Source organism: Eutrema salsugineum, unplaced genomic scaffold (assembly GCF_000478725.1).
Source record: "Eutrema salsugineum unplaced genomic scaffold, Eutsalg1_0 scaffold_5, whole genome shotgun sequence".
NCBI lineage: Eukaryota > Viridiplantae > Streptophyta > Magnoliopsida > Brassicales > Brassicaceae > Eutrema > Eutrema salsugineum.
The window spans coordinates 5,496,968-5,510,396 of NW_006256612.1; the positions used below are offsets into that span (position 1 = coordinate 5,496,968).

The following is a 13,429-nucleotide window of genomic DNA, read 5'->3' on the forward strand; positions in this document are numbered from 1 at the left end:
AAATTAAGTTAAAAAGGAAAAAAAATATCGGAATAAAAATTTAAAATATCAGACCAAATAACTCAAGAAAATTTACTTAAATTAAACTAATATATATAGTAGATAAAAAGACGAAAACTGAAGGAAAACTTAAAACAGGTAAAAGCATGGTCGTATTTACTATTTATGATGAATCTTTGAAGTTTGAATGAAAAATATATGGGGAAGAGGGAGAGATAGATAGAGAAGCACGTGTTTGTAGGAGTTTTGTGTCAGTCTCATTTTTGATTTTGTGAACAAATAAAGTGTGAAAAAAGAGACAAAAGAGTAGTCAAAGAAAGTCACCCAAAGACACCTTTCTTTTCTCTTGGCTAAATAGTATAATAGTGAATGTGATGTAGCCTTCAAATTAAGACGATGACAACCCCAACAATTTAATAATTAGGTTTACTGTAATAGAAACATATCTCAAGAAATGAATAGGATTTTATACCAATTATCTTCTAGAATGTGAGAATGATGGGTGAGGATTGAGACGCATTGACTCCATGATTTTGCCAATCTTCATAGAGACTTTTTGTTATTTTTGGTTTTCAAAAAAAATTATGATCTCGGTTATTTTTGTTATGATCGTTGCAAAATCAGAAATTCTTGTAAAGTCGTATCGAGGATCGAGAGGATACTTGTTGACCAAAATAGCATTCTTGTAAAATTGATTAATTAACTTCGCAATCTTTATTACTCTCTATGATGCTCTGGCCATCTTCCCTTGAATCTTTTATTTTTACACAACATAAGACATTTAGTGACCATTGACACGAAATTTCTACATGCCAGTTGGTTGGTTTCTGGTTCTATTTTTACATAAGAAAATATGCACTATATATTAAAATTAATAAAATAATAGAAATAAAATTACACGATTTTTACTTAATAAAATCTTACTTGCTAACGAATTATTTATTTAATTTTATTCTTCGTATCAGATAAACTTTTCGAAGCTTCATGATGACGTTTTCTTGATTATGTTTAGAGATTACAGAATTATGGAAGTGGTTCCATCATTGAAATTTAAAGGTTTGTGTTAATAAATTTAAGATATGTTCTGCCATTTTAGTAGGCCTTAATATGGTTCTAGCTAATTTGGCCTACTAATTTCGGGCTTTTTTTCCTGTGATACAGAGTCTAAAAATGAATCCTTAACCAGCCATCAAGTAAAATAACAAACACATACATATAGCAGCATGTCTTGAGATAACCTAGTATGATATCGATATAGGATAGGATAATATGTTATTTGAAAACTTTTGTTAAACCATGCGATCATTAAGGGGATGAGTGTAATCTCTCGTTCACCCACTTTGGGTTATTTACTTAATTGAAAAGTTGAAGGTTATTTACTTAAGAAAATAGTAAGGTTAGTTAGTGCATATTCTCTAAAAAGTATTTTTTAAAGGTTGCTAAATATAATAAACAAAACAGTGCTCTTTATAGTATTCACTATTATCGCCACAGAGTTAAATAGAGACCAAACTACATAAAATGAGACCTTGAAGCAATAACGGCGTTCACCTCGCATTTACAACCGTACGAGCTACAAGATTTGACAACCAATAAAGAAAATCTTGCATTTGATAAGTCACAATAACGAAAACATTCGCTGAATTCTCAAAGAAACATAAACGCTACGAGAGAGAGAGACACTCGATCTCTCTCATTCAACTCCACAACAAAAGCGAAAAGGATTGTGAAAAACAAAAGGGAACTGGTATCAAAGAAGAAAGTCACAAACTTGGAAAAATCACTATCATTGGAAGAAGAATGTCGAGGATGAAGAATCAAACCCTTCTGTTCCACTCTGACCAAGGCTGTTTTGATCCACAAAGCCATCGAGCTCAAAGGAAAACGTATCGATGCTTGCATGTGCTGCATTCCAATAGCTATCAGTCTCTGGAATCCTAAGTTCAGCTCCAAAACAAGTACTTGGAGGAAGAGGTGGAAGCTCATGATCACAATGCTCATCATTGTTTATAGAATTATAACCACATTCAGTCTCTTGAGGCCACCCATTGTATGAGAATTCACTAGAGTTGTGGTTTTGGTTTTGGTTGCTGGCGGATGAATAGAGATTGTTGTTGTTGTTGTTGTTAAGAGCTTCTTGTTGGTTTGGAAGGTTGAATAACTCAGAAATAAAACGTTGGGATTCATCAGGAGAGATGAAGGAAGTTACTGAGGAGCCACGAGGCATATCGGAGTAGACAAAGTTGGTCCGAGCAGTCAAGCCTCTTATGGACCGTGCTGCTCTATCATAGGCCAATGCAGCCTCCTCGGCCGTATCAAAAGTACCTAACCAATACCTTTCTTTTGTAGTTGGGTTTCTTATTTCAGCTGCGTATCTTCCCCACGGCCTTCGCCTCACTCCTAAGTACTTTATTTCTTCATTATGTTGTTGTGGTTGGGGCTGTAGTTGTTGCTGCTTTTGCCTATGACTCTTTTTTGATCTAGATGAAGAACCGGCGTTCGAACTACCATTGAACTCCATAGTTAATTTTGTATAGTTTTGCTTACACTCAAAATGTGAAATGATAAAGAGATTGGGTGATAATTAGAAGTGATGGATTTGGTTATCTGAAACAATGAAAGTGTGTGTTTAAATAGACGAGGTCACTTTTACTACGTGTATGTAGGGACCCTCTCTTTTATTCTAAAGTTCCCTTTGGGGGAATTTTTAAGATACAAAAAAATGGGTCACATGGAAATGTGCAAAATCAGATGATCATCACCTTCTAATCATATGATTGAAAGTGAAATGAGTAATTGTGACTTTTAGGATTGGCCCAAGTGAATCATGCAGGATTATGAAGCAATCTGCAATGTATTTTTTTCTTTTTTCTCCTTTTCTTTTTTGGCTAATCTTCTTTTTTCTTATTTCCTTTAGGCATACTATTATTTTTGGAGCGTGAGATTCGTTATCCCTGGTTATGATCACTTGTAGTTGTACCATATTTCAGTTTTCGATAATGAACTTTGATAATATAACTTTTTTACAATCAGCTTACAGTCTGAAAATTCGTCCGCATATCATCCTAAGTCGGTCTATCTTTAAGTCTCCATCTTTTAAAAATCGTGTAACTTGGTATTTGAGTCCTACTCCTACATGCATGTCACTTGCGCTAAGAATATTTTCATATCATACATTTTGGTACATCTCCACACGTAAAATCATGTTTCCATCAAACTGAATTTAAATTCATGACCACCATGCAGTAAACGATGGTCAACAACGTTTTTCTGGTGAGTTTCGGGCGAGTCCTTGAGTTTTAGCTAGTATTTACATATTCACTGATTGAGTAATTAAAATATGCTTAATTTTTTATACACACCTTTTAAAAAGGTTTATTAATACTAGTATACTACCATCCTATAACATATGGTAATATCATCTAATTGATCAAATGGAAGTTGGAGTTTAGGATTTCAGATCTCGAGTTTAGTTCTATATTTTTTTCTTTACCAAACCAAATCGACGACTCTAAAACTAATATGCAAACTTCTCTTTTCTTCTTTTTTGATAACAGACCTAATGGCTAATACGTGAACTTCCTTAACGTTTTTTTCCTAATTCATTTGTTCTTTCTAGTAATAGATCGTTGCCTTGTATGAATATTAGAATATAAGTGCCACTTGATCTAATGATGGGCTAATCACATGCTTTACAATACTCATGATTGCAAGCCCTGCAATCTCTCGGATCCAAATGATTATTTTCATTTCTTTTCTTTATGATTCATTCGATATTTAATTATTTAGATGATTTCACGAGGACTAAAAAGGAAGCAATTAATATCAATATTATAGAAACTTTGCGATAGAAAACTATTTGTTCTCGTTTTCTTAATTTTATTTTGTGGCGTTTTCATATGACTATTCCAATGCTTTTATGATTAGTCGCATGAACTTGAACATGTTCATTATCCACGATACATATGGTTACTTTGTTTTATTATTATGTCTTCGTTTATACGTTCGATGTAGAAGAATTTATGAGTATTACTGAACGTAAATCATAAGCTTAGTACATATAGTAGTAACTTATATATACGCGTAGGTATAGGCATAGAATCACGTTTGGTCTTTGGAGAGTCAAAATCAAACCAAACACATTGGTTCATTTGATCGTAAAATCTATCATCATCAATTTTGTTCTCAGGGCTATTTTTGGTTTGGGTTAAAATTTGAATATTTTTTTCTTTAATTTGGCCAAGTCCTCTCGACCTCGCATGCATTAAAATATAAAGCTCAATATATTTTTTAACGGGTATATAATAAGCATAGATTCAATCATGGAGGTATTATCATTCTCTATGCACGCTTTCATATTTTTTCAAAAACATTACCTACGTTGTAATAGCAGATTAATATTTTTTTTAATTATAATAAAAAATTTGCGACCCAAACCGGGAATCAACCGGATTTACAATCAAAATAAACCAAAAATAAAAATCGAAACCAAAACCTAATCTTCAATCCGTAAAAAAGAAGCGGTGCGACGGCAAACAACGAGCAGCTAAGCTCTCCCCGTCGCACGAGCCGGACGCCGGCTCCCACAGACCCCCTACGACGTACAGTGTTTTCCCTCCGATCTGCCTCCTCGCTTCCGCAGTGAATCCACTCTCGTAGCACCATCGCTAGATCCAAGACTCCTTTCCTCCGATCTCCTTCAGCCATCCTCCAGCATCACAGATCTGCAGAGTAATCGAAAGCCAAAGCTTTCTTCCGATGACCATAGCCGTCCCCTAGCAGAATGAAGATACGGATCCACCTCTGCAACACTCAACACCAAACCACCTCAAAAATGCAAATGCTCTACGCCTCGCACTGACGGAGAAGAAGAGATATAGTCTCTTGGTTTGCCTTGATTTACCGGCCAAAAACACCCAAACGCTCGACGCCAACAACAGTCGCCGAGCCTAAAACAGACCCACAAGAGCACCGCCGAGACAAACCTCTAGGAGTCACCGACGGAAAGCCCTCGCCGAGCCGAGACACCAGATCTCCTCAACTCGCCTGCAGAAACCAGAAAGAGATTGGGCTCGACGCAGTCCACCAGCGGAGTAGGTGGAAACGCCGGCCACAGAGGCGACACACCACCGTCACTGCGACCCCGGTGTCGCCGACGAAGTCGCACCGCCATCGAGGGAGAAGCCATCTGAAAACTCAACGAACAGCTCTTGAACCAAAACGAGACACATGGAAAAGAAAAAAAGGAAGGGACAAGGGAGGGGCCCTCCCCGACGGTGGCGAGGAGCACCGGCCGCCGGAGAGGCAGATCTGTGCTGGCGGCTGAAAGGTTTTTAGGGCGAACTCATAGAGGAAGAAGAGAGAGAAAAGTCCAAAATCGGGTCTATAATTTTTCAAATATTCTGTTATAATAGCATATCTGCCTCTCCGGCGGTCGACGCTCCTCGCCACCGTTGGGGAAGGCCCCTCCCCTTGTCATTAATAGCAGATTAATATTTACTGTTTAGATATTATTATAATTAAGGTCATAGTCATTAAGTGTTTGGAAACAAGAAATGCAATTAGGGTTTGCTTTTGGCAAAAAAAAATTGTTCTGAAAAGACGATTTATTAATTTGGAAAAGGTAATACAAGATCTTTGAAAAATTGGCTTTTTTCAACTTGAACTATGAAAAATGTTAAATTTATTCCCAACTTTGTATCGGGTGCTTAAACAAACTTCAACTTATTAATTATTTGAATTTTATACATAAACTCTTAATTCTGTGCTAAAACATACATGAGACCAAACAGAGTTAAAGAGCCGTCAAGTCTTATCTACGTGGCTGACATGTCAGTAATGATATCATCTTAAATTCTGAAAAATTGATTCGTTTGTACGCACAAAACGATCTGATTCAAGATCAAACTATGTCGTTTTGTTTTGTTTTTCCAGTGGATACTATATTGATCCAGTGCGGGAGGCTGAGCTGGAGCAACTCCGCCGCCGGAAAAACCAAGAGTTATTTTGGATCTAAAAAGAGCTTCGATTCTGACCAGAACCATAGGAGTCGCGACGGTAACGCGGAGGAGGCAGATGCGGAAAACGGCGGAGAAGAAGAAGCTGAGTGGCGGAGTCATCGGCAACTGCACGTCACCGTGGCGGAGATTTATCTCAAGAATGGAGAAGACGAACGCTGAGCAGAGAAAGGGTGGATTCGAAGAGATATCGATGGGGAAGTAGGGAGAGAGGAAGTGGTAGAGAAGTGTGAGCAGATCTCCGGGATGAAGATCGGAAACAAACCCTAACTCCTATGCTGGTAATGGCAGTTCTGTGAATTCGAGTAACTACAATAGACCAGCAAAATTCGGTTTCGTTCCTGCGACGGACAAGAGAAACAATGGACAGCATCTGCAAATTTGGGATCTTGCAACAAGAGGATGATGAACAGAGAAAATGAAAGTCAAGGATTGATTAAAGAATTTGCAAATTTGGTGGGTCAGGTAAGAATTCTTCTTACTAGATTGTAATGAGTCCATACAAGTGTTTGGTATTGTTTAAATGAATGTTTTTCTCATTCTGAGTGTGCTAATTGCTCTCTGTGAAATATATCAATCCGTAAAAATATCCCAAATCCACCAGTTTTGTGGTTACGACATATTTTGTTAACTCCATTATATTATTTTCTGCACATTTTCCTGCACACTCATTTCTTTGATTTTTTAAATTGTTTGTTCTTGTGTTGTAATGTTTATGTTTCAAAGACTCACGAACCCAGAAAAAATCCCCAAATGGTGTGTCTGTGTGAGATAGGTAGAAGAAAAGAGAAAAAACAATTAAAAAAAAAGATAAAAATACAGCGTATCTTAATCCCAAACGATGCCGTTTAGTGCGTACAAATGACTAAGTATTTGAGAACCTAAGACCATGTTCAATGGTAGCAACTTTTAAAGGATGCTTAAGTATTATTTAATTTTAATTTGAAGTTAAGAATTCTTGTTAAGCAATTCTGATTGTGTAAGCTCCAATGGTAGAATCTCCAACATTCATCACATAAATGTCTTCACCTTCCATCAACATCACCATAACACAAATAACCCATTAAAGCTAGTTCAGGATTTTCATCGAGCATCTTATCTGCAGTGTCAAGATATGATTTTTCCGTCTTCCTCAGAGCTCGAGACAGAGCCTCTAGAACTTCAGAATGGTTCGTCATTGATGCAGAGTGAAAGAAGATGGTCGGCGACGGAGAAAGATGAGGTCGAGCTGCAAAGAGAAGATGAGGTCGAGCTGCAAAAAGTTGGATAGAGAAGAAGACACCATTGATGCAGAGTGAAGGAAGAAGGTCGTTTACCCTCGGCGGCGAGAAAAGTTGACGGAGAAAGAAGAATCGATCATGGTGACGGAGAATTTTGATCGAAGAATTTTGAGCAATGAAGATGAAAGAAGAGAGAGAAAATTTTTCTACACCTTGAAGCCTATCACTTTTTGACACATGTCTGGCAAGCACCGATGCTTAAAACGCTTATTTAAGCGTCACTGCTTAAATTAATGTATTATTTAGATTTTTTTTTTAAATTGTCTTAGCACTCCTTCTAAGCCACCTGCATTGAACATGCTCTAAATAACGTTGTTTATAATGTGTCAGCCACGTGGATAAGACTTGATGATTATTTAACACTGTTTGGCCTCAAGTATATCTTAGCACAAAATTAAAAGTTGAAGTACGAATTTCAAATAATTAATAAGTTGAAGTATGTTTAAGCATCCGGTATAAAGTCAGGAATGAATTTAACATTTTTTCATAGTTCAAGTTGAAAAAAGCCAATTTTCTCGAGATTTTTGGTTATTTTCTTGAATATTTTCACTTACTTTTTTATTTAAAAAAAAAAATCACCTACTCCAAAACATCTCAGCTAACTCCGGTTCGATACAGACAGAGTCAGATAACCCCAAAAAAACATCTCGGCTAAGCGCACATCCTCCTACAAATCCACAATTTTTGTAATTTTTGATTTAGAAAATCATTATTTTTATTTTTGGGTCATTGAAAATCAAAATTAGATATACAAAAAAAAATATATATACAGTAGGGGTGGGCGCGGAGCGTATATCCTGAATTTTGGGGATATCCGTGATCCGCTCCGCTCCGTCCGGATAATCATTTTTCCGATCCGTATACGCTCCGTAATTATCCGGATATCCGTTTTCTGGATATCCGCCAAAACTCTGAATATTTTCTCGAGTATTCGATCCGTATCATAAAAATATTAAAATAATAATATATATAAAATAAAAATTCAAAAAATTCAAAATTTAGTTAAAAATGACAATATTTTCTTTAAAAATATATATTTTTTTAACTTATTAAGTTTTAATAATCAAATTTATAAACAAAAACTCACAAAAATTACATTTATATATAGTAATTATACACTTTATATGAATTATTATCTATCTATATATATACATATATATTTATATCGGAGCGGAGCGGATATTCGTTTTAATTTTTTTTAGTATTTGTGATTTGCTTCGTTTCTAACGAATATTAAATTTTACTATTTGTTTTGTTCCATAAAATTACGGATATCCGATTTTTCGGATCGAATCGAGACGAATAATGGATCGACTCAAATATGACCGATATTTTGCCCAGCCCTAATATGCAGAAAGGCCGAGACATTTCGCTGTGCTTTTGCTTCAGTCTTCAGATTGTGATATTTTTCTGACCCGAGGAAGAAGAAGAGATGGGTTTTGTCCTAATTTCTAATTGTCCTCCGTCCTCGCTGGTGGTCGTCTCTCACCCTCAACAGGTCTGTCTTCGCTCTTCTTTGTCTGAATCTGATTATTTGACTGTCTTCTTTCCAATCGTTTTAAATAATGTTCTGTTGTGGGTTACAATTTTTGTATCGATCAGTTCTCCGCCGGAATCAAAAGCAGTGAGCTTCCGTTTCGTCCTTCGTTTTCTCCGACCCGTAGAACCCTAATTGCCAAACCATGCTGTTTCAATCTCCCTCAAGAACCCATTCTCTCGGAGGCACTCAAGGTACTCTTGTTGCAATTACTTATACTTATTCTCTTCGGAGAAGAAAAAAGATAAGAATTTGGTGATGCAGATTAGTGAACTTATCTCTCTCTGATAACAAAATTGAATTTTTTCTTTTCCCCTTTTCAAAAGGGTTTCAGTAATCTTTACTTACGATGAGTTCTTCCAAATAGCAATTAAACAATGTATATACCAAAATCCTAGATGTGTGTTTGCCATGATTGTGTGTTCTTGATCAATCTTGGAAGGCTTCCTCTAATTACATATCTCCTTACATCTGTTTCAAACTTGATAGCTTAATTAACACTCTGTTTTCAAAATTTGATGGCTTATCCTTTGGATGATACTAATCCTCATTGCAATGTGTGTTGTTTTATGGTCTCTTTAGGAGCCAATTGCATTTGTGGGTGGGATGTTTGCTGGACTTCTAAGACTCGATCTAAACGAAGAGCCGCTCAAGGAATGGGTGACGCGAACAGTCGAAGCCTCGGGTATTACAGAAGAGGATGTTGATGCAGATGGGATGTCCTCCAAATATGATGAAGAATCTCCTCAACAGATAGAGATTGAATGAATATCACACTCTCTTCAAAACCGTGACTCATATATAGTTTACTGTCTTTACCATCAGCAAAGTATAAATGTAGCTTGCCATTTGTGTATGTAACCTTGTGTTGTTTATGTAAAATGAAACAGAAATCCAAAGAAGATTTAAGACCAGATGCATAGATCAAGATGAAGTGTTTTAGAGGCAAACCTAAACCAACATTTTAGATTAGGCCTGTCTTATTAACATTCGGAGATCAGATTGAAGGAAGAAATAGGCATTTAGATAGTCGGAAAAGATGAGATTTAGATTGATCTCCTTCAAGATATGCTAAAGAACTTGCTTTGCTAGTAGAGAAAAAATTAAAGGATTTTTAGTGATCACTCTAATCAAATCAAGCTAACGTTGTCAGAAAGATTTTACATTTACAGTTATTTGTGTGGATAATCAGATTCTTGTACAGTTGTACTCAAAACTACTGAATCCAGATTAATCTCAGCGAATACGTAAATTCTGTAGTGACCAAATACAGGCATACAACAAAAAAACTTTCTTTTGGGATAAAAAAGAGATTTTTATGAAATCTTTGTCCCTGACGATGAAGTGATTATTAACCACAGGTTTTTTTTCATCTAAATCAATCTAACAACAAGCACGTCACAATGAAACGACGGCGTTTCAATACATGTGATGAATCCGTTCACTAACGATCCAGCAATGCCACACCGCACCGGTACGAGTTCTGTAGTTTCAAATTCGTCACAATGGCCTCGCGTTTGTTATCCACGACACTTATCGGATCACCGACGGGTTTAAGGGCGTTTCCGGCGAGAGCTGGGGTGAGAAAGGGGAGGGTTAGTTTCAGAGCTGTGAGCGATAGCTCTCAAGGATCCGTCGATGGAACCATTTACCAAGGTGTTTACGGTCCTTGGACCATCGAGCAGTCCGATGTCAAAGAGGTGCGTCTCTTTCAATTCCTCTCGATTCCTGCTCAACTTAGACTAATTTGGTTGCTTGGGTTCCTCAAAAGTTAAGATTTTGGATAGTTGGGCAGTGCATAGCTCTCAGTTGTTATGTTATTTCGTAGTTTCTTGTTTGAAAGTTAAATCCTTGATGGTTTTAGTCTACTCTGTTCATCTAGACAATAGTTACTTATACAGCTCAGGGAATATTGGATTGATTTATAAAATGATTCTGCCTACAGTTTTGTTCCTGGTGAAATTGTTTCTGGGAGCTGCTGGATCAAATGGAAGTTTTTGATGATTACCTTTTGATTGTTTGTTTCAGGTTATCCTGTACAGATCAGGACTGGTTACTGCTGCTGGATCGTTTGTAGCCGCTTCTTCTGCTGCTTTTTTACCAGGAGACTCTTGGTTAAGTGAAGTAATCAGGCAAAACCATGACTTGTTCTACCTTGTTGGTGCTGGTGGTTTGGGCCTATCGCTGTTTCTGATTCACATATATGTTACGGAGATTAAGAGGACTCTTCAGGCTTTGTGGGCACTCGGTGTTGTTGGTTCGTTAGCCTCTTACGCAGCTCTTGCTCGACCAGCCAGTGATAACTTGGTTCATTATGTCGTTGATCACCCAAGTGCTGTTTGGTTTGTTGGCCCTCTTTTCGCTGCTCTCACGGGGCTCGTTTTCAAAGAAGGTAAAAATAGTTCTGTGTCTTCGATGTGCTTTACTAATGAACTAGGAGGCTTCATATATTTAGCCATACCAGTTTTCGATTTTCTTGATTTGTATTTGTGTCTGCAGGACTTTGTTATGGAAAGCTAGAAGCTGGCCTTCTTACATTCATCATACCTTCAGTTCTTCTCGGGCATTTGGTAAAGTAGCGTGTTTGTTTAATATAACCTGCTTTAGCTACCTTGGACCAAGGCTCCTGAGATTAATTAAGAACTTTATCATAAGGCCAAATTATTCGAATAGCCCGACTTAAATTGGAGAATTGAAATTGCAGAGTGGTCTGATGAATGATGAGGCAAAACTGGTGTTGCTAGGAACATGGATGGCCCTTTTTGTAGTATTTGCTGGAAGAAAATTCACTCAGCCCATAAAGGTACACTGTTTCTCGTTGAAGAATATGCGAGCTTCGAGGTCTTGCTACAACAAGTATTAAAAAGTGGCTGTAATACTAATAATCTTCAATCTGGTTTGGTTGTTTAAGGATGATATTGGGGATAAATCTGTTTTCACGTTCATGTCTCTTTCGGAAGATGAGAAGAAGGCTTTAGTTGCAAAACTCGAGCAAGAAAGGTCCGGGTAAGAAGACCCAAAATGATAACGAAAATGTTTTTAAGCATCTTCAAGAATAGGTAAATATCTTGTATCCGTAGAATTATATATGTACACCTATGAGCAGAGATGCTACCATAAACAGTTTGTAGATTTGTGATTGGTAGCCTTTATCGCACCATTACTAAAAATGACAATACAAATGCTATCAAAATCATCATTTGCACATTAACCCATGATTTACAATACACACCCGGGTTACATCCCATCTTTTGGCTGATCTTGGCCCGGGTCATTTTGACCAGGTCCTGATTTTCGTTCCTCCTCATCAGGCCCATGATTTAGAGGAAGAGGATCATGATTTAGGAAAAAACTTAACTAAGACGCAGAATAAAATCGAATATTGGGTCTCTTTCCTTGGTATAAATGCCTTTGACGTGTGAGAAATCAGTCAATTCTTGCATGTTTTTCGGCCATATGATGGCCTACAATGATTACGATTTTGGAGAAAGAAAAGATGCAAAGAACGAGTTGTTTAGTGTTGTGAACAAAGAGCGTGAAATTAGGAAGGGAACAAAGGTTTTTGTCGTTGGAAACTGAATCGAGACAAGCAATTGAAAGACAGGACACACGAGTGGGGTGTTAATTGCGGTGTACAGAGTACGACTAATATGGTCCACTCTTAAGACTAGTATATAATATGGTCACACACTCTCTCTCTCTGTCTCTCTCTCTCTCTCAGTAGTCTTGTTGCTTTCTTCTAGGCGTTTTGCATTTAATCGAGAATAATGAATACACATTATCCCAAAATACACTATGTCCAAGTTGGACCAAAGTACACATTCCTAAGTTTGGCCAAAATGTGACTATTATACAGCTATGTCTTTCTTTGAGGTAAAATACAGCTATGTTGAACACAAATATAGGACTATTCTCTACTTCACAAACCACAATAATGATTCTATATTAGATGATGTTTCAAATAATATCTATCGAATCTAGCTTTGTTTCTTTAGAAATGGAAATGGAGACAAGAAAAGTTGGATAAGAGAGAGAGAGAGAGAGACTGATGAAGCGAATCCGACCAAAACTGAGGGAGAGAGCAAGTGTTAAAGGAGAGTCCCTACCACCAATATGAGGACGAGCTCGAAGTTGCGTGCGGACGAAAATGGAGGAGTCGTGTCTAATGCTGCATCTCTCTCTATTCGTGTGTCTTTCTTTTCTTTTTGTGGGTCTCTCCCTCTTTCTCTCTCTTTTGTCTCTTCTTTGTAAGTCTCTCCCTAAACGTTTTAATTCCTTTTTTCTCTCTTTGTTCCCTCTTGCACTCGTGGCCTTCTTGTAACCTCTCCATTTACATTGACACACACACGGCTCACACACGATCACATTTTTCTTTTCCTTTTTACAATCTTCAAACGATAGATCATATATTTTTTTTTCAATTATTTGATAGTTGTAGACATGCATGTAGGAGACTATGAGCCGTGTGTGTACCGTGTGTGTGTGTGTGTGTCAATGTAAATGGAGAGGTTAAGCATACCAAATTTCACATGCATTTGGAATTTTTTAATCAAAGGTTAACGCATATTTTTCTCCTCCCGCATTCATAAGTTTAT

General features: G+C 37.1%; 3 protein-coding genes across 3 annotated transcripts; 2 read left to right on the top strand and 1 right to left on the bottom strand.

Moving 5' to 3' along the window:
* Nucleotides 1–1,786: 1,786 nt before the first annotated feature.
* Nucleotides 1,787–2,521, bottom strand: LOC18992250 (ethylene-responsive transcription factor ERF087). Its single transcript, XM_006415626.1, has one exon. The coding sequence runs from the start codon at nucleotides 2,519–2,521 to the stop codon at nucleotides 1,787–1,789; it is 735 nt and encodes a 244-aa protein (XP_006415689.1).
* A 6,111-nt stretch (nucleotides 2,522–8,632) lies between these two features.
* On the top strand, nucleotides 8,633–9,748 carry LOC18992251 (UPF0426 protein At1g28150, chloroplastic). Its single transcript, XM_006415627.2, has 3 exons — nucleotides 8,633–8,795; nucleotides 8,900–9,028; nucleotides 9,417–9,748. Exons 1-3 carry the CDS (start codon nucleotides 8,730–8,732, stop codon nucleotides 9,600–9,602), a joined length of 381 nt encoding a protein of 126 aa, XP_006415690.1. The 5' UTR covers nucleotides 8,633–8,729; the 3' UTR covers nucleotides 9,603–9,748.
* Nucleotides 9,749–10,247: 499 nt separating this feature from the next.
* Nucleotides 10,248–12,042, top strand: LOC18992252. Its single transcript, XM_006415628.2, has 5 exons — nucleotides 10,248–10,534; nucleotides 10,863–11,226; nucleotides 11,334–11,404; nucleotides 11,539–11,637; nucleotides 11,746–12,042. Exons 1-5 carry the CDS (start codon nucleotides 10,340–10,342, stop codon nucleotides 11,842–11,844), a joined length of 828 nt encoding a protein of 275 aa, XP_006415691.1. The 5' UTR covers nucleotides 10,248–10,339; the 3' UTR covers nucleotides 11,845–12,042.
* The last annotated feature ends 1,387 nt before the right edge of the window (nucleotides 12,043–13,429 follow it).